A 20,903-nucleotide genomic window follows, 5' to 3' on the forward strand; every position below is an offset into this window, starting at 1 on the left:
TACAGGTTGGCTGTGTTTTCCTTTGGTAATTGATATTCCTGTTTTAGGGGAAAAGCCAAACGTGCACTGTGTAGAGCAATAATAAATATTCACAAACATGTCGCAGGCAATGAATTGGAGAGTGGGTCCGCATAGAATTAGTCTAACGATCTGCCCAGAGGGTTCATATCTCTCATTCCCAACTCCTGAACCAAGCAGCGCCAACCTAATCTCTCTCACATGCTACATCCATATATCACACACAAGAGCTTTGCACCGTGCAATACTATACGCCCACCAGCTGAAAACACACCAATTTGTTTTTTATGTTAACACCCCCAGAGCGGAAGAGTTGGACTCATTCCCAATACAAATTTTTGAAGGTTTAACAAAATGATTAAACCATCAGGCCTCATGTTGGAGCGGCGCACCATCTGGGTGGCTGATTGAAGCTGCTCTCACCCCATTCGTTCAGCCACCCGCCGCCTCTGCTAATTTACAAGTTGGCTTTAATGAGATGTCTCCAATGTGACACAGGCAAAGGCCCTTCAAGAGGACTCGCCGTCAGGGCACATCCTGGCCTGAATGATCACTCACAATCACAGTGCCTGTCAGGACCTTGGACTACAAAGAGCTTGAAGTGATCGATACTGAGGTGCTGCATTAAACTTAGGGGGGTTAAGGTGATAGTAAGAGGGTGATGGAAGGACAGAGGAAAAGAGGCTGAGAGAAGTGACAAAAACAGAGGGTGCACAGAGGGCGTGTCACAGGGGAGAAAAACATGGATGGCTTTGAAAGATGGACAGTGTGATCGACTGAAAGCAAGAGTCAGTGGAAGTGTGAAGGAAGAATAGTAGTGCTATTGATGTGTTGCGGAAGGAGGGAAAGTGTTTTTTGTTGCAGAGTTAGGGACACTCACTCTGGTCGATTTTTGTCTGAATGATAGACAGACAAACAATCCCCAGAAGCCATTAGTGGAGAACACTTGCACTACTTTGGATATCACGCAGCCAAACTCGCTTAAGGCATCACCCAGCGTCACCAGTACACGCCCACAACTAGCTGGATTACTCGTCTTACTCATCGCTGAGCACATTACCCGAGGCAGGCTAAAGCAAATTCTGCAGATAGTGATGTGTTGAACTGGAATGTACTGAATATCTATGTGCAGTTTTGTGTCAAATTGCTAAGAGTTCAAGTGTCAATCCATCTTTTTTTTTTTTGTTCTGTTAAAACATGCACATAACACTTGAGGCTCGGAACGGATCACAGAAAACAACACAGTCATGGACACAGTCATCACTTCTACAACCTTACACACACATGCCAACGCTTTGTTTTTGGGACAAATTGTTCAATACAGGCGCCATACATCATTAAGAAAGTCAAAACAAATGCAACAAAAAGCACATCAGGAAGCAATTGTAGTGCAAAACTGCTCCGATAAGGCTGGTATTACTCACTGATGATAAAGTTGGGAAGCTAATATGAGAAAACATGACTTTGACTTGGTTCTCGTTTGTTTTGGGATTTAAGTTAATTTTGGACCAGTTTAGTAAAAAAAATATATATAGTTTAATATAGCACACTCCAATCAGTGAAAATGTTAAAGTTTGCTTTTCTTTTTTGACAATTTTTATTTGTCTGCACCCTACAGGAACACTTCGTAAATTAGTTTGCCCAGAGCCTTTCATTAATAAAAAAAAAAAGCTGCAGCCATAACTTCAGACAATGAAGTGGCTCGACTCAAAAACGTCTTCATCTTCCTGCTCTCTGGCTCGGATGCTTCAGCTTCCCTGTGCAGAATGATGTATGAGCAGTCTGACAACAGGAAGCCGTTTTCACTTTCCTCTGATGAAGGGGAAAGATTCTCTGAGCTCACCTATAATCTGAGCAGAGTTGACTGTGTGACAATCCAATATTCATCTTTGCCAGGTTTGATGTGAAAACTTCAGACCTTCAGTGCATGATGGATCTATTAGTTATGCAGAAAAAAGCATGTGTCTACTAATTAGCATTAAAAACATATGAATATTCAGATTCTAGGCTTTTAAAAGAGGCCAGGATTCGCATTTCTGAGTATTTTTAAATGGATGAACCTGTCACAATTGTCTAAAGTAGGCTATTTTAAGATTTCTTAAAAACAATGTTTGCAGGGGGTCTTGGAATATTTTCAACCAGTACATTTTATTTGGTAATTTATTTTTGAGGTCCAGGCAGTGAAGCTGCAATGGCATAGGTCACAGTAGTTTTTCCTTTTTTCCTGTCATCTGTCTGCAAAGAGACTCCACAGCAGGCGCAGGGATGTATGGTAAAAGAGATCTGATGCACTGATCAGGGACTGTCCCAAATAAAACTGGCACATCTATTTTCAACAGCAAGTTAGCAGATAGATTATTGATTTTCAAAACCTTATGTGAGTTACTGCAACACAGAGAGGTAAACATTTTAAATAGACAGTGTGATCATATGTCTGCAACGGCCTCAACTATTGATGCCAAACTAGGCTCTTCAGCCCTCTTTAAAGGTTGTCAAAGCAACGGTGCTTTAATAAAAGCAAAAATGTTTCAAACAAAAATGTATCATTTAACAAAAAACTCATTTTTTCCTGTCTTTGCTTCTGTGATCAGATATCAAGCTGCAGCTTGTGCCTCGCTGATCTGCTTGGTCCTTCGCTGCCGTCGCTGATTCAAATGTTACCAAATCCTGGTTGGTGCATAAAAATAAGTGACTTCGTTCGGGTCTCATCGACAATAAACAAGTGAAAAGAGCACATTCGTTTTGTTTATATTGTCTGTTCATGTACTGTTTTGGACATAGATGATGATTAGAACAAGTTTTCCTCGCATTTAACTATTGCATTTGTTTTTGTTAATGGCCCAGGAGGCATTATAGGAAAGTTAAGGAGAACAAAAAGCTGCGTGCAATACATTCAAGAATTTTCCCCTTCATCAGCTGGTGTGTACGATTTACATAGTGTAGGTAAGGACTATGAGTATCTTTATTCAATTCAATTCAAAATCTGATTTCAAGGTTTATTGTTGACTTATAAAATATTAAAAGATTATGATTTAATAAAAAGTGTAAAAATGTGCTTGTGTGACCATCTCTGGGTCATTAATTTCTTTGTAACTGAAAAGCCTGTTGAGACTCGGGTGGATTTAGACTACATGAATAGATTTTGTCTTGACTTGTCTAAGAAATGCAATATGTGTTTGGAGGTCCTTATTTTGGAGTTGGACATAACAAAACCAAATATATTTTCATCATGTTTAATACAAGCAGAATTTTCAGATATCTGTTTTTGAGTACTTATTTTTCTTTTGACATTTTTTTTCTGAAACGCTTAAACTAAAATATCAGTATTTTCTACTTTTCTTTTCTTTTTCATTTTGTGTCATCAAGTATGACTTCAACATACACAGATGAGATGATAACATTTAGAGGTAACAACCCCTAGGCTATATCTATCGGCACACAACAGACATAGCAATGTAACATCACTAAACAGAGATGGAGGAGACTTGAATGTAGTATTCATGACAAGAGGCAGTAACTAGTGACACGGATGACAGTGAAGCAGACAAAATACTGCAGCTGGAGCAGATTAAGAGCAGCCAGTTCTTTCTCAGCTGTGGTTTTATTCTAGTAAACTGTTAGAAGGTAGGCTATCGGCTGTATAAGCAATTCCAGAGGAATGTTTATTATTTCCATTCTATTACTCTTACTTTAAGTCTGAAACGTTTAATGTTCTGGGAAGATATATGAGGACGAGTTAGCTGTGCATGAAAACAGCATTACTTCCTTTTTCATACACAAAGAACATTTCAGAACCTTTACCTTTTAGCTTACTACAGTAAAAAGGTTAAATCAGTGCTTTCATCCGTTATTTTTTTCACAAAGTTAAATGTACTTCTGCCTGAGTAAAGATAGTGTGGGATGTTGCAACCTCTGCCCAGACTGCAAAACACACAAACTCATTTCAACAAGTCCTTGAAAATGCTCATCTATCAACGGGTGCCTGTAGCTTGCTGATGGGTCAGCAGGCCCCCTGTGTTTTTTCAAGGCTTTCTGAGGCACCCACTGTGGAGTGTTAGATGTGAAGAGCAGAGGAAGAAATCAGATGAAAGGGCTGGAGCCTTTGAGGAGTCCTTGCTCCTCCTCGCCCAACCTTCCAGAAGCTCAAGCCACTATTTGTATCTTCTAATATCTACGACTGAAACTGCACACAGCAGATGCTATTTCACTTCCCTTTTTGCTCTGCTCTGCCTGTTTGTAACGGTGGGGGAAGTCCTTGTACTTTCACGGCTGAACCTGAGTATTGACTCAGTGGATCAGCACTCTCTTCAAGCATCTTTGAAACTCCTTAGGGTGTGAGAGATGTGCCAGTGGTTTGTGGTCAGAGGATGCACAGCTTTACACCACATTTCCTTTATCAGCTTATCTATCCCCTACCTTCCTCACTCTGCCCTTGGTGTCTGACTTGCAGGAGTGACAGAAGAGGGAGTTAGGAATGGAGAAGGATGGTACTAAGGTTACTCTCCTCTCCTTCTGAAAAAAGAAACCTAGAGAGAGACCATCAAACAGAAAATTAACGACTGTGACGAAGGCTTTGTCTCGTTCGTTCTCATTTCCCGTCTGTCCCAGTCTCCGTGGTGGGAGTTCAGGCTACAGGACAATACGTTTATCCCCAGCAGACCTGAGATTCGGTATTTCAACTCACTGCTATGTAACTGCAAAGCACTCTGTTGGCTTTGTTGGTCCCCCCGTCCCTAGCCACAACGCAGGCCTCTCTCCAAACCACAGCAATTAGAAGGTAGTTAGACGAGACCACGGCCATAAATCTGGCAACAAATTTTCTTTCCTGCACAAAGCTCCTCACGACATTACAACCACCAGACTGAAAGCCAGAGTCTGTCCCCACTCTGTGGTGATTGTCATTCACTCTAACATGACGCCACAACAAGGAATCTCCAATCTGCTCATGCCTCATTGATGTTTTAGTGGTCCTCAATTACTGAGTGACTGCGTCCCGCTGTTCAACCAGTCAAAACACTGCCTTTCTTCAGGAAATATTTTCACAGCACCATAATTGCTTCCATCTGTAGCTACACTGCAGCAACACTAGCTATGTCATTACGGCTGAGTGAGTTCACAGCAAAACGGGTGGCGAATGTGTGTGTGTGACTGAGCGTTTGTGTGCTGGTCTGGATGCGAGCACTTGTCGAAAAGCCTACTCTGCTTCTATCAACTGAGAGGAAACGGAGATTTGAGAAAAGTGTTGAGATGGAACAACGAGGGGGGATGCGTTGAAGCAGGAAGCCACTGCAGCTAAAGCACCACACATGCCCCAAAACACACACTGCCTTCCTGCTCCTATTTGATGACTAGTTTAACAGAGCTGACTTCAGCTGATGAGCTGTCTGTGCATACACAGCTTGACTTGATACCACCCAAAAGCTTGCAAACAGCAAAACAAAATGTTGGAAGATTGAGGAGGTGTTTTAGGGACCCAACAAAACTATTTGAAAGCAAGAATCTTTCCTTTTTTTTTTTTGTTAGAATCAAGAGCCCTTCACGAGAATTGATAAAGTGAAGCTGGCAGTATGGCAGACCATTTAGTCCATGTTAAGGCTGTAACTGATTGGCCTGTCAGCAAAGGTCGTGACATGGAGAAACTGAAGCAAGCCAATCGACACGTCGTGATAACCTGCCGCAAGTGGGTCGGAAATACTACACCATCTGCTGATGCACGAACCAAATCTAAGTCATTACACTGTTTACAGAAATGGTTTATATCACCTGTCACAGGCAAGTTCACACATGCTCATCTCTTGTCCAGGCTCACATGTCCTCTCACACATGCTCACACACACTGCAGACAAATGTTTTTGTGTTGGTTTCTGTCCACAAAACTAAATCCAGCAAATTTCCAGCTGCAGTTTGTCTGCGATGTCCACTCTGAAGAGCCTGAGAGGTCCCTCACAGATTATTCATGGCTATTTTTTTCTTACCTGCAAGCAGAATTTCAAGTGCAAACTCAGGATACAATTTGGGTGTGACCTAGTACTTTTGCGCTGTTTGAAGACCTGGGACACATGAGCTTTTCTTGGTTAAAACACATCTATAAGACATTTGAATGGTCCATAAACCAGGCTAAAACTGGTAAAATTGGTTCAAGTTACTTCCAAAGGTGAATGTTATGGAGACATATTGGCATAGCTTAAGATGTTTTTCACTGAAATTTCACCAGGATTCGCATCATAAATAGGAACTCTAAAACTCAAACTCAGGAGCTTTGTGTCTTTATGGGGCTCTGGAGTTCTATAATATCACTGATCCTGGTGGACAGCATGGCTGTGGAATAGTTGAAACAGTCATTTCTAAATTCTTACATTTATATATACAACTACCCTTTTTATGGTGTTAAGAGACATTCTGTTGGCAGCACTTTGGCTTGATAAAGTTCAATATTTCATAATATTTCATATGACAAATTAAATAAGTTTTCTGTTGACCACATTTCATCTGCCAGTGAAGTATGAATCTGGAAAAATATAGTGTATTAACCAACGCCAGGTTGGTGCACTCTGGTATTTTTTTTCACGACTTACAGACTTCAGTTGGGCATCAACCTGTTTACAGGTAACAAGGTAATAGAACTAAATTTAGTTTGAGCTATTCGGGACCAAATGAGAGTTACAACTAAACGCAATGTTGAATTCACACGTTCATTCTGTGAGCAGTTATAGCACAACATACGCCAGATTCCAAAAGACCTGAAGAAGAAATTAGTACTTTTTAGGAAGGGAAAACAAAATCAGCAGATGGAGTCAAAGCAAGCTTCACTAACTGACAATCATGTCCGGTTTGTTAGTTTCATGTTGGACCTAGAAATTCTATGCTGAAGCTTAAACATGTGTTTTTATTTATGGCTTAAAGGAGAAAAGTTTCCTTTTCAAATGATAAGGCTTATGTTGTATTTTTTTTTTTGTTTCATTACATCACCGTTAACAATATCTCTGAAAACATTAACCCAAGATAGATGTAAACAGCTTATAAACCTCCGGCTCAATCGCTTTCGCACAATAATGGTTTAAGCATGTTGAATAAATGCAGCCTCTGTAACAGTTTGATTTTGCAGTGTGCAGAAAATCAGAAATTTGTATACTTGTTTAATATAATCCTGGTGTTGTATCAGAACTGACTGAACACTGATGAAAGAACCAACACTGTTGACCTGAGAGTAATGCCTGTTGGACCTGATGCCTTCCTTATCAAAATCACAGCCCAGATATCTTAAAGGGCCCATATTATGCTTATCTATAAGCACATAACATTTTGGGTGTTTACTATCATAGGTATTCATGCGTTAATGCACAAAAAGCACATGATTTCCAACGGTGTTGGAACACTCTATACTACCTTCTGCTGTGTCATCGGGTCCAAGCTGAAAAGGCTGTGCAATAAACAAGGTGCTTCTATCAGGAGTCTTTTGTAGGGAGAAAATAACTCCCTTTGTAAAAGAAAACTCTAAAATACATAATATGGCCAATTTAAATACTGAATGACTGAGCCACATTATAAATTCTGCTTTAATGACACTGAAACAGCTTTTTGGGAACATATTCAAATGTTCACCGAAAGTAAATGTGAATTAAGTTTGAAGACATTGAAACGATTAGATTCTACTTTTACACTGTGCAGATACAAGCCCTTCTGCAGCTGCGTCACCTCGTGTCGCACAGTGCCTGCATGTTAGTTTGGACCAATCGATTACCAGCCAAATATGAAGTGCGCCTTAGATCCTTAGAGAAAGATGAACTCAGAGGCTAATAGACCAACAGTGCATTAGAAACACACACACACACCTATCCACACACCCACACACACATAATTGAATCCAGATATTTCCCTAACCTCAACTCTTTCATCAGGAGTGTCCCTCCCACAGCATTTCGTCTCAATTAGATGTTGGGCTGCCGAGCTCTGCTTTGATCATAGCGGGTTTAGTGGAGCAGCACATCTTTTCTACATAGTAATATCAGGAGTGTGTTGGAAGGAGAGAGGGTGAGTGATTCTTACTTCCAAAAAATGCATACAGAGTCATGCTTACCCACAAGTCAATACTCTTAGCTTCACAAAGCTCCCTCAGTTTCCCATTATGAAGCTGCTCTTACATTGTGGTCCTCTGACACAGCAAAAAGACATTCCTTTAGTGATGCTGCAACGAACATTATCCTCATTTAATCGAATGAGAAAAAATGGAACGACGCAAACTGAAAAAGTTAAGTGTAATATGGAGAGGGGCAGCAGATGTGCGACAGCGAAAAGAAAAGATTAAGAGGAATTGAGGCAGGTGGCTTAAACCACCTCATCAGAGTTAGTTACATCTTGGTCACAAGCCAGCTGACGAGGCCAGTGACAGTACTGTGACACAGGAGATGCTGGTGGCGCTCATAGCCCATTTGTCACGCTGGCCCGGCCAAAGACCCCATGAAAACAGATGCTTCTCCTCCCTCACTGCTGCTTTCATAAAGCACGAAGCAGACTTCATGAGCAAAAAGTGAGCCTTACTAAACTGACGCAAACATCTAAAAAGCAGCTGGCCTGCAAAACACAGGGATGTCCATTACTGGAAAACATTCCACATCCAAGCCAACCAAGAAGCAAAGGTTTAATGGAGGAGGCAATGGAAAAGGGTGGAAAATCTACAGATATATAAATGTAAGGGACTGACTAAATAAAACAGGAAATTACAGTTATACAAACAGAAACCATGACAAGCTTTCATCTCTCCATTTCATCAACTCCATTTGCCTCTCTCCCCTCCCGTAACTCTCACTCTCTGTCCTCTCTTCCCATTAGTCTGCCTCTTCTTTCATATTCACCCGTACAACTAAATTCTTCTGATCTCCTGCACTACTTCCCTCTCTCCAGTCCTCAAAGTTTGCTTCCTTCCTATGATCTCCCAATCACTTACTCATTCCTCTTGCTCTGCTCTTTACTTTTTTTTTCATATCTAATTTGCCTAGCTTTCCTTGCCCATCCTTGCTCCTCTCAGCCCCATTCCTTTCCCCTTGCAGAATCACCCTTCATATCTATTTGACCGCCATCAGCCAGAGAGAAGATGAAAATCGATTCTCCTTCCAGCAACTGCTTCTCTCTGGTTAAGGAGAAAGGAAAGGCAGTTAGCTGGGCTCTAAGTAAGGCCATCCATCCATCTCCCTTTAAGTCCTGATGACAAGCCTGCTCCCAAATCAGTAAAGCACCAACTGAGACTGGAGAGAAACGAGTTATAGGAGGCACAGAGGCAGCAGAAGGGAGAAAACTATATGGCAAAATAACATACTTATAAAAAAATAGCACAGTTTCCACAAAGAAACTTGAAAATGACCAACTTAACTGTGAGGGGTCATTTCAGCCAGTTGAAAGGAAAGAAAACCCATATTTGTTCTACTTTGTGGCAAATACAATGACAGAAAAGATCAAATTCAACAAAATATCATCTTTTAGCTAGATAATGCTATAACTGTTGAAGCTTGTATAGTTCAAATTCAAATTTCTGATTCATCCTCCTCAGATTGTGATGCCATCAAATTTGCCTGCACGCCAAAGAATGTTGGATTTAATCTTAGTTTGATGAAAAAAGACTCCTCTGTTAAGCACAAAAGAGAAATTGTGTCTGATCATTTAATAGGCCGTTGCAGCCAGTTAATGGCAAACATTTCAAAGGCATAGGGAAGACTGTATTCTTCCACAAAACAGGCCCATCTGGCGTTTGTAAATGCGGGCAGACAAAACCAATAATAATTACATCAAAAGGAATATTCGACCTCCGGTGGCCATGGCGGCACGTGCACATGAAGGGTAAAAATAGGCGTCCATCATGGTGACGGCCGCATTTAGCCCTAACCCTGGTCGAATCCTACCACAGTGATGCTATTTTTCTAATGCCAAGCAGTATCTGAAAACTTTTTGTAATAATATGTTGTTTCCACGTAACCAAGGCAACTAGTCAAATAAATGTATTTCAGTCATAACCAACCATTGTTATTGCCTAAACTCAACAAGGAGAAGACGAAAGTGTTTAAAGCAAAGTGTTTGCATATCATTGACAGAACTTTTGTACACCACTGTATCAATGGATGAAGTAGAGAGATATTATTATTTTTTGGGATTCCACTGATCATCACGTGCCTTAAATCTACCATGTGAATAGCTTGTATCACTGTGACTTATATGTCGTAATATATTTCAATTTAGTTAATCCTGGAGTCCGATCACTCAATAACACAGATTTGAAAACATATTAAAAAAAAAAATTCTAACCTAACCTAAACAGATACTGGAGATTTGAAAGGTGACAAGAGGAGGAAGATGGAGAATTTTGTTCGATGCACAGCTTCATAAAAATGACTTCATCCAAAGAAGTAAACCAAGGGAGAGTGAAACTGAGTTCCCCGAATCTCTTTCCAAAGAGAAATAAACCTTCCAGACCACAACTCACCTTTAATCTGCTGGGTCAAGATACAGATAGGTGGAATGAGTCCAGCATTGAGTCATAAAATATTCAGCAAGCAAAAGCCTTCTGTTTGTTAAACCAATCCAAATCCCCGAGGAGTTTGTGTTGATATGCGCCGGCATCGCTCTGTGTTAGTAAGTACACAGATGCACTGTATGTGCCCTGTATTCATGAAGAATAAAGCAAATGAAGAGAAGTGCTGCGATAAATGCAGATAGACACAGAGAAATGTTCAGGCGGTTTTCAAAGTCCTTGCAATGTCAGTGACAATTTCTCATAACAAGCTCCTTGAAGCTGCGCCTCTCTGTCTTCCTTTAACTCATGAATCATGTTTGCAGATGGCGGAGAGAATGTTCTTCTTGCAAAAATACAAATAGAAAGATGGACTGAGCATTAACTTAGAGCAGGAGACACAAAGGAGAACATCCATAACAGAGACAACGACAGCGTCAAAGAAAAAAAAAACGTGATAAAAGATGGGCCGTGGCATCGAGGTCATCAGAATATCTAAGATAAAGTGCTGGGTAACTCTTGCTGGCAGCCATCATAGATGCTGCCATGCCAGCCCAGCAGCTCTTGGTCTCACTGCTGTTAAGGGTGCTCAGCGCCGGCATATTTCATGACATGATCAGGGTGCAAAAAACATTTCTCTGGGCTCTGATATTCCTCAAAGGCAGGACCAGAGAGCAAGACAGAACATCTTTATGTAACAATGTTACAAGACCAATAGGGGAGCACAGCACATGTCAGTGCACCTGATTATCTGTTCAAATCTGAAAGGGATATGACTCTCATTTATATCTGTGGCCAGGAGCACTGCACGTATTTAACATGTCACAATTTACAACATCGCTGCCTCTGCTGCTCTATGGAAGAGAAATATTAAATCACTTACAGTGCTGTGACACCCTAACCTGAGGCTCCCAATGCTTTTTTTTTAAAGGACTATATAAGCTGTTTGTGTTCAGAAACAGAGGATTTGATGAGCAGTCTGTTTATCACACACAGTCAACAACTTGTAAAATTCAACCAATCAGATCAACACGCTACGACCAATGGAGCCAACTGGACTAATTTGAGATAATTTGACAATTCGTCAGCGTAGTTATTTTCTCTTCCTGTAATGAAGAAATAGTCTCCGTTTTTTTATATAGCTGATGTCATTAGATCATACACTGACATCTTAGGGAAACGTGTTGACTGTTGCTATACCTAAAACTTGTCTACAGCTACGAGAACAGCATGAGGATTGAGCCCACCTGTGTGCCTTGGCAACAAACAAAACAGCTTGAAACCTTGAAGCAAGGATTCTTACACGGTCAAAATATTTTGAAACTCGCAAGAACTAATCTGTCTTTCGAGGGAAGTAACGATCGGCAGAGTCATACTGGTGGAAAAAACCTTGCAATTATTATTGTCTTAATTTTATCACACCCAGAGATCTTGAATGAGACTTACACAAATGTAATAGATGAGATGAGTAATAGATCCCACACTCAAGTTTATGGAAGACTCCATTTGCAAATGGAGCACCACTAGCTATGTTAATCTTTCACAAATTGGGTGTAGCGCAGGAACAGAGAAACAAATGTGTCTTTGATTACACCCTCATTGTTTATACTGTACTTGCTCTAATGAAGTTCCCTGTATGATATTTTAATATCTTTTAATATCTTAAGAATCTTCTTTTATTATTCAAAAGCAGCACACATGCATAACGAGTTCTGTGTTTAATAGAGCATAGCTTTTGGAAAATCAATAGTAGCTACTTAGATGCAGGACCAACACTTTGATTAAGGTCCCTCGCAGGTCCAGTAAAGTGTCATAAATCAGCTCAAAGGAGACAAATAACTAGCTTAACTTTACCACGCCTTGAGTAAGCAACGGCCCTCAATTACTGAGGCTATCTCCTGTGGTTTAGTGGTCAGAGGACCTGAAGTGAGAGCACAGCATCAAACGGAGTGCCCATCTGAAACAGGATTAGAGTTGTACGCAGGTTCAGACTATGCAATATTTATCTGTTCTTTTCTCAGGGAGCATGGCACATGAACTCAAGGAACTTTCAGAAGAGAAGGATTAATTTGCACGCATTGGAATTAGTGCTTAGATCAAAGCAAGAGGATGTCATGGGAGTATCCTAAAAACCTCTGTGTAGCTAAAAGAGAGATTTTTGCTTTGCTGGTTACCACCTTTATTTTCATAATGATATGGAGAGAGAGGAAAGTAGAGTAGGGCTTCAAGCTAGAGTTGAATATAATTAACTTCATGTAGATGCAACCTACAAGACCAAAGCAATGCTACAAACAAGTAAGCACAGGGTAAAGTGAGAGAAGAAAGCTAACTAAAACATCCACTGTGATTTTCTTGCCAGCTCAGAGACTAAATGGAACTAACAGACCGTTATGTTGAATCTTGGAGCTTGACTTTTGGGAGAAAAGAGATACAACAGAGAATTGAGGTGGACTGGGACTTGTCTCTGTGTTTATTAGTGGATTTCCCAGGCACAAAATAAAACTGCCAGGCTTGTCTTCCTTTTTACTCAATTGTTGTTTGCTCTGAAGATACACAAGTCATGTAAAGATCTGGGTTAAGACAAGAAAGCCATTTGCTCTTACACTTGTAGGCAAACACACACACACAGAAAGACACAGTCTGAACATCACTTTCTTACCGTCACAGTCACCCAAGTGGGCCACGTTTCCCTGTTCAACATCTTGCTCGAATGGCAGTCTGCAGAAGAGAAAAGACACAGTCATTAATCAGAGGACGCAGAGGCACAGCAATTGGTCCACTGACACAAAGCACAGATCCACTCTGACAGAGGAAAACTAAGTCTTAGAGCTAAGCACATGTTATAATGAAGCATATATCTCTTCAAGCTCCTTTCACTCTTAGATTGAAAAATGCCCTGTTTTTATTTTGAGAAAGTGGGGAAAGAAAGTCATTAAATGTGGAAAGAAAACTAAGGAGCCCCTGAGCTACCTAGAATTCGACAATAATCACCATTATAATTTAAAGTTATCCACTGATGCCTGCAGCAGCGTCCATGATTAAGGTAATTAATGCAATAAATTACTTATATTTCTAGGTCAGGATATGCATCTTCATATCATATATTTTTACTGTGGATGTACAGTACCATGTCTTCAAGTATTAAAGAGTTTAAATAATCCAAGAAAATCTATTTTACCCCTTAATAAGTAGTTTATGGTTGAGAAGTTCTTAAAGTCACAAAATCATCTGAGAAGATATCAATTTTATGAAAAGCCTATTATACATTTATGAAGAAGGTGCCTTGTCATATCAGTTCTAAAGCACCTGATAACCTGAGTCCTGGATTTCAATAATTCCACAGAAATTATGACATATTGTACTTCTGCAACTCATTTCCCTTCTGGGCAACAGGGGAGCATAGAAAACTCAACAGACAATAACATGTGATGAAGTGAGGAAGCAGAGAGGAAATGAGAACAGCTCACAGGCCAGGTGCTCCCCAAAGAAAAACACAACTGCGTTTGGTTAAAGCTCATGTCAGGGGAAACGGCATCGAGCTGCAACGTAGAGAATGACTGAGTGTGTGTAGGTATGTGTGTGTGTGCACAGCAATGTATTCGCCTGTAGGCTTCATCTGATACATAGCACGTATAATGAAATTCACGTGAATGGAAAACCTTAAGTTAAGCGATTTGGGGGGACAAATGAGAAAGTATTCTTTGAAAAGCACACTTCCGTGGAAGATGCAGAGGAAATACTCTGACTGGCCAAAAAGCTTATTAAAATGACATGCTGATAAACGTTACAAAAGATGCAATGATATACTTAAATGTTATAACTAAGAAACATACAAATGAAAGGTTTGTATTCTGATCTTAGTGTGGTTTCCAATGTGGGAAAACACACACACATTCACACGTACAACGACAGTTTCTTTGTGCAATGACAGGTCTTACTGAGACTCTTTGCCCAAATCGGTTTTTATCCAAAGTGATTATGGTCTGAACAATAATAATAAAAAAAAACTCTCAAAATGTAATATGTTTTAATCAGATAAACATCACATTTGTAAGTGATTTGAAATGTGGATGTCAGTCACAAGGCGCTGGCCACTTCAGACGTTTTCTAGTGAGCATGTCTTATTATACTGCATATAAATCTATATGCAGGAAACCATCTGCTTAGGTCACCATCAAGATTGGAAATAGGAAGAATCAGTTGTCCAAAGTGTCTAAAGAAACTTCTAAGTTTCATTGTAGTTACAATTCCATGATCTGAGCTAATACAACTCAGGATAGGAGAAACAAATAAGGACATTATTAAGGATAAATATCCCTTTCAAGAAAACTGCCACGTTTTAGAAATTTCTTTGACTTTCACTAGGTGAGTCTCTATCTTTACAGAGGCTCAAGTGTCTTAATACAATTGATCATTTGTAGTTTCACACATCTGCGTACGTAAGATTGTTGAGAAAACTGTTAACTTCTTTAATACAAAAGAGAATACTCATTGAAATGTGACTGAAAGAAATATGCAGACTTGCTTGGATGTTGGTAGACTGAAGCAGTCAGTCTCTTTCATGGTTTTACTATGAAGCAGTTTTGGCCTACATACTACATCTGAAAAACCAGAGCACAAACTGCACAGTGATGCTTAACTGAGCTCACAAAGTCACTATTCTGCAATTAGCTAAAGCAGCAGCACTGCCAAAATTTTTGCTTTTAATGCCTGAAAAACTCTCTGACAAATGAGTCTGCATGTGCTGTGAATGTACAGCGGTTATCGTTATAATAAAGAATAATGTTTTGTGTTGAGCTGGCTGCCTCTCACACACTGCGGGTCATTTACTTTCTATAGATCTGCTTGTGGATCTGGGTGCATGCTGGATTTCTTTTCTTACAATGAATCTTTTTTTATTATTTTCTGGACATTCTTCCAGGTGCATTGACTCATTACTTAAAGCCTTCATTGTAAAACAGAAGGTGATAAAGACTGAACTATATCAATGTTGAATGCTTTCCACTGTTAGAACAATGAGTCCAAATAGGGGGTGCTGGAACCATTTGGAACATTCCTATAATTGATTGGTTCTATTCCCACTCTCACTGCTCAAAGATTGGAGAAGACAGCTGACAGCTGGAGGGGTGGCAGTCCACCTCCTTGCCACGGCCAAGGTGCCCTTGAGCAAGACACCGCAAGACAATTAAGTCCTGTCTTAACTAAACTGACTTAATAGGAATTCTGAGAAAATATATGGAGTAAGTCTAGTCATTTCTACAATATGTATTTACATACTGCTGGCCAGAACATTTGAGCTCCCAATTGGGAATTAATTCATAATTTAGAAAGTGATCGAAGCAGTTGAAATAGATTAAATGGATAACAGTCTAAAATGTATACTTTCTGTCAATGAAAGTGATGCAAGTAATAAAAATGCAAACTGAAGACCAAATATGATGCAAATCTTGCAATGTGCCCTATTCTATCCTCTTTAGTTTTAGATAAAAATCAGTAATTTAGTGAAACACAGTGGCACACACAACAATAAAACCATGAATCGAACTTTTCACAGCATGTACTGTCATTAATAGTACAAAACTTCTCTCCCTCAGAGGCTGTCTAAATTACAATCTAATGTTATATAACAACAACCGCTAAGCCCTCCTCTGGTGTCAGTTTGCAAAGAGAGGTTGTATTATTCCTCAAAGAGGAAATCCAAAGTAACTCAATGCCGAATCGATTGCCGAGTTGACTGCCCTTGGTAAATCAAATCAAGACAAACACAGAGGCCTTTAATAGTATAAGTAAGCAGCCCGAGGTGGTCTTTAAGGCCCATGTTGTCTGTTCAGCTGGCACTACACCTGTGTTTCAAAGCCTAATTCAATAAGCAGCTCGACTCAAGAGAAATTTGATTTCACTGGAGGAAACGACTGGAGGTGAACTGTCAAGACACACCGCTGTGTCTCAGCAGCATGAGGAAAGAGGGGTCAAACATGCTAACGCAAGCACACACAAACACATCCCCACCGCACACACACACACGCACACACACGCACACGCACCAGTGCAGACATCCAAGTAGATACACACATTTATGCATGCACTCAGACAACACGCCGTCTGGATATTTGTGTGATAAAGGCAGCATTACACAAAAGACAAAACAAACACCAAAACTCCCTCAGTCACACACCTACACACTGTTTTATGGACAGAACAAGTGAAGCTAAGGAATTAAGCAACGTTTAAGACCAGACATCTTGAATCAATAAGTGCACACAGAGCAGACTGTGGCAGTCTGTTTAGAGGGCACAGATCTTACTTAAAAGCTCAAATATTTTCAGAAGCTAAGAACTCGTAGACCAGATAGATAATATATAGAATGTCTCTGTGGATGCCAAGTCTGCCACGAGCAAAATAACCTTGAGGGAAATGATAAAGCTAGAAACAAATCAAAACAAAAAAAAATCTGCAGGATCAGAAAGAAAGAACAGAGACGGGAGGTAAAACAAGACTTGAAACTTCAGATGGAGATAAAGACAGAAAAAATAGACTGAATGTCACAGCGCAGACACAAAATATGACAAAACGCAGCAGTGTGTATTTTGTGGTGGTGTAACTACCAAGGAAAGGTGTCATACCTGGTTCCAGGTCTAAGGAAAGAGCAGGTGCTTCCTCTGGTCCAGCCACAGTACGGGTCTCTGGAGGCGATGCAGTTCCTACAGAGACGGAACCAAATTGATTGCTTGAGCCTCAAAGGTTCTAAAGTTCATTTGTTTTCCCTTAATGAGGCTTCAAAGTAAGTCTCTAATTTGCCTTATGATGACCACAGCTCTTTGGGGCACACAACTAACTTCAAACATAAAAACAACTTACTGGTGGGATTTATACAATGTTTATACAGGCATGGTTCATGAGTAACTGATTATATTTGACATAGTTTTGAAATGACGGGTTTAATTCTGATCTTTTTATTTGCACTAAATGTTTTGGCATATTTCTAGAGAACACTGCTCATCAAAGCCACAAACTTGAGTGCAACTCCATCAAGAAAGGGATTGGTTCAAAATAAACTATATCTAAATGTAGCCAGGCTCCATTAATTTGCAACCTGAAGCTGCAACGCCTGCATACAGCTGAATAAACTACGGTGGCTGAATGTGTTGTTGGACATGAATGCCTTTCAGCACCAGGAACTGAACCATAGAATCCTTCTCAATGTAGGGTGAGGCATTTTCTTTACTTTACATTGTATACTTGGTTGACCAGCAGTGAAAATGCTGCCAACAGCTAAATGCTCTGTGTCAAACCTGATTAAACAGCTACAGTCTGTAGAGGATTTTCCAGTTTTACGGCCAAGTTTAAAACATTTATAGGGAAAGAGCTCAAGCAGACTGCAAGCAGTGTTGTACAACAAGAGACATAACTAATCATAGTAATACATTATCAGACATCTGTCATATTTTTTCAAAGGGTTATCTTGGAATCTGGGTTGATAAATCATCTATCTTCTATGGAATTATAATTACAATTAAGAATCACAAATTTCCTTTGAATATTGACATGAATTCCATGAATATTGACAGTTATATTGGTATTATATTTCCACTTCTGAACAAAATCACTTGGCGCGGCCGTGGCTCAGTGGTTGGAGTGGGTCAGCCAATAACTAGGTTGGCGGTTCAATTCCCACTTTCGCCACTCAAAAAGATTGGTTAAAGTGACAGGTGGGGTGGCAGTCCACCTCCTTGTCATGGCTGACGTGCCTTTGAGCAAGGCACTGTACCCCCATGCTCCCCGGGCTCTGTGAATGGCTGCCCACCGCTCCAGTGTATGGCATCTGTCTCTATGAGTGTGTGACCCTGTGCATGTGTGTGTCAACAAGTGCCAACCTGGATGGGTTAAAAGTGGAGGACAAATTTTCTGGGTATGCATCTTAATCACTCAGTTTCTGGTTTTACAACTTGCAAAGCTTGAAATTTGCTTGACATACCACTAATCACGACAGTGACTATTTAAAGTTCTTAAAGCAGTAAGAAGATAAGATAAGAAGATAAGGTAAGAATTGAGCTTGAAAGTTAATTCTGAGTTTTAACACATCAGTTAGTTGGACACAACAGCCTCAACTAGCCTTTTCTAGACTTTGTAAGTACCCGTTTCTCAACATTTTTGGAGCACGGAGCTAAATGTTTTGGAAAAGCAAATAAGTGTGCCTTCACTTAATTTGAATCGAGTTTTAAGAAATTCCAACATTCTGAGATTTTCTCCAAGAGTAACTGCAAGCTTTGCTGATTCGTCCTTCAGAAACTCTCGAAGCTTGTGGTTTGTGTTCTGTGTATGATTATCACCAAACGTGATTCATGACTTTAATACAAAATTGTTTACTTGATATTTTCATTGAATCTCTCGAATGTCAAACGCCAGAATGCCTTTGACTAGAGCAACAAATACTCCCTGTTCACAACTTCTTTTGATATACAGGAAAAAGCCACTGTAATATTCACAGACAAGCGACTAAGTCTTTAACAAGCTAAAAGTCTCATACAACACTGGAGAGAAAAGTATAAACCATAACTGGAAAAAAAAGGGTGCTAGCTGAATACAATATGCCAAACTTCTTAATGGTCCTTTAATGATATGCAGTGGGCTGTGTCAAAAGAAAACAACATGGCTTTTTAATGATGTCGGGTTGAATTAAGTTATTATGTGAAGCTGCCAGTAACTGTAAAAGGAAAGTGAAGTTATTACAATAAAACTGTTAAAACAATGGAAATGCTTTTGTCTAAACAAAAGTAGAGAGAATGACATCCACTGACAGGAAGCCAATCTACACATTATCTTAACTGAGAAGAATAGATATTCAAAGAGCTCACGAACCCTCCTCGAAGGTTAAATAAACAGACCTGAAGCTGTTGAAGCGTGACTAAGAAATCTTGAACTCACGCATGGAAAATTAGCTCGCATACTCACATCTAAACAAGTAAACGCACACGCTAAACACACCCCAGGGAGCATGTGAGCGGCTTCTTAATGTGATCTGGATTACATGCTTGTATGACTCACCTGGTTCAGTGAACACACTGCACGCTTCATGTACTCCTGCTTGTGCACGGGTTTGTGATGGTTTGTCAGTGGACTTTAACAGGCCATGGCCACAGGTGTCAAGATTCAGAAAGAGTGCCAGTCAGGAGGACTGAGTCTAGGTTGCTCTGATTGTGTGGGTGTATATAGGTGAAATATCTTAACTATACATATAAACAACTTTTTGTTTGATTACAAGTAGTGAATTTACTTATTTTTAGAAAAATTCAAAAAATAAAACTGCTGATGTTCTAGGTACTGCGTACTTGATGTGGTGAGAAAAATATCATCAGGCTAAAAGGCAGAATGATAGATGTTAGCGAGTTGTATAACTTTGTTATCACTGAAGGAAAATTGAGGTCTGCTACGGCGACAGTTAACAGAGCTTCAGTTTATCTTGCTTAAGGACGCTTACAAAGGCCAGATAGTTCCTCAATGAACACCTAACCCACATACATCTCGTACCCCGTTGCCCTTTTATAGTGTATGTAGTGTATTTGATGCAAGGCTTACTTCATGCATCGGGAGTAGAGCTGGCATCGTGCCACAGGTACTCTGACCACACAGGAGGGAAAAGCGAGGAGCAGAGTGTGGCTCAGCCGGTCCAGAGTCAGAGACAACAGCTGTCTGGCCTGTGGCGAGCTCTCAGCACACCTGCAAAGCACAAACAGGCACACACACACACACAAAGAAAACTGCATCAGGCAATTTCAATTACCAGTCCGAGACTGCCCATTAAACGTCTGACCTCACTCTGAGCATAACAGCAGGGAGTAAGCATTCTGCATGACTCAGTGTGAAAGACAACCAAACATAAAGTGCTCTATAAATAAAAACCCTTAAATTAAAGTGAAGGCGAAAAAAGGTTGATATTACAGTGTCAACCCAAATTTGCACTGTGCTGATTGTGGAAGTCCGAGGGGTCCGCTGGATATTCAAAAAACAGCAGCCAGGAACCAAATCGCCTCTAATTGGCACTTCGAGCTACGATAGCTGGCAACAACCTGCTTGAATGCCGCAGATTTCAACCTCTTTATGCACATGTGCACTCATGTATCGGTTCTATCTGGATGGTTTATGGTAATAACATTGCAGTGGGCCCACAGTCATTAAGAAGAATCTATTTTTCTGCTAGGGCCAAGCTGTGAGTCATTCTTCTTAGCCAATATCATGAAAGGCAGGGGAAAGGAGAGGGAGATGCGGAGAGGAAACCCAGGAGAAATCAAATTTATAGAAGCAGGATCAGGCAGGTGGAGGAAACAGAAGAAAAAACAGGCTTTGTTAGTGTTGCATCCGGTTTGTTACAGCAAACAGTATATCACAG

General features: G+C 40.2%; 1 protein-coding gene across 1 annotated transcript in view; it reads right to left on the minus strand.

The window, feature by feature from the left end:
• Positions 1-20,903, minus strand: part of sema6bb (sema domain, transmembrane domain (TM), and cytoplasmic domain, (semaphorin) 6Bb) — a 129,884-nt gene that overhangs the window by 17,585 nt on the left and 91,396 nt on the right. The window contains exons 14-16 of the mRNA XM_072389717.1: positions 20,093-20,233; positions 17,140-17,217; positions 13,176-13,234 (exon numbers count right to left, since the gene is read on the minus strand). Coding sequence (XP_072245818.1) covers positions 13,176-13,234; positions 17,140-17,217; positions 20,093-20,233 — 278 coding nt within the window. The remainder of the gene's footprint in view (positions 1-13,175; positions 13,235-17,139; positions 17,218-20,092; positions 20,234-20,903) is intronic.

Source organism: Leuresthes tenuis, unplaced genomic scaffold, assembly GCF_036924035.1.
Source record: "Leuresthes tenuis unplaced genomic scaffold, fLeuTen1.0.hap1 SCAF_7, whole genome shotgun sequence".
In the NCBI taxonomy this organism is placed as follows: Eukaryota; Metazoa; Chordata; class Actinopteri; order Atheriniformes; family Atherinopsidae; genus Leuresthes; species Leuresthes tenuis.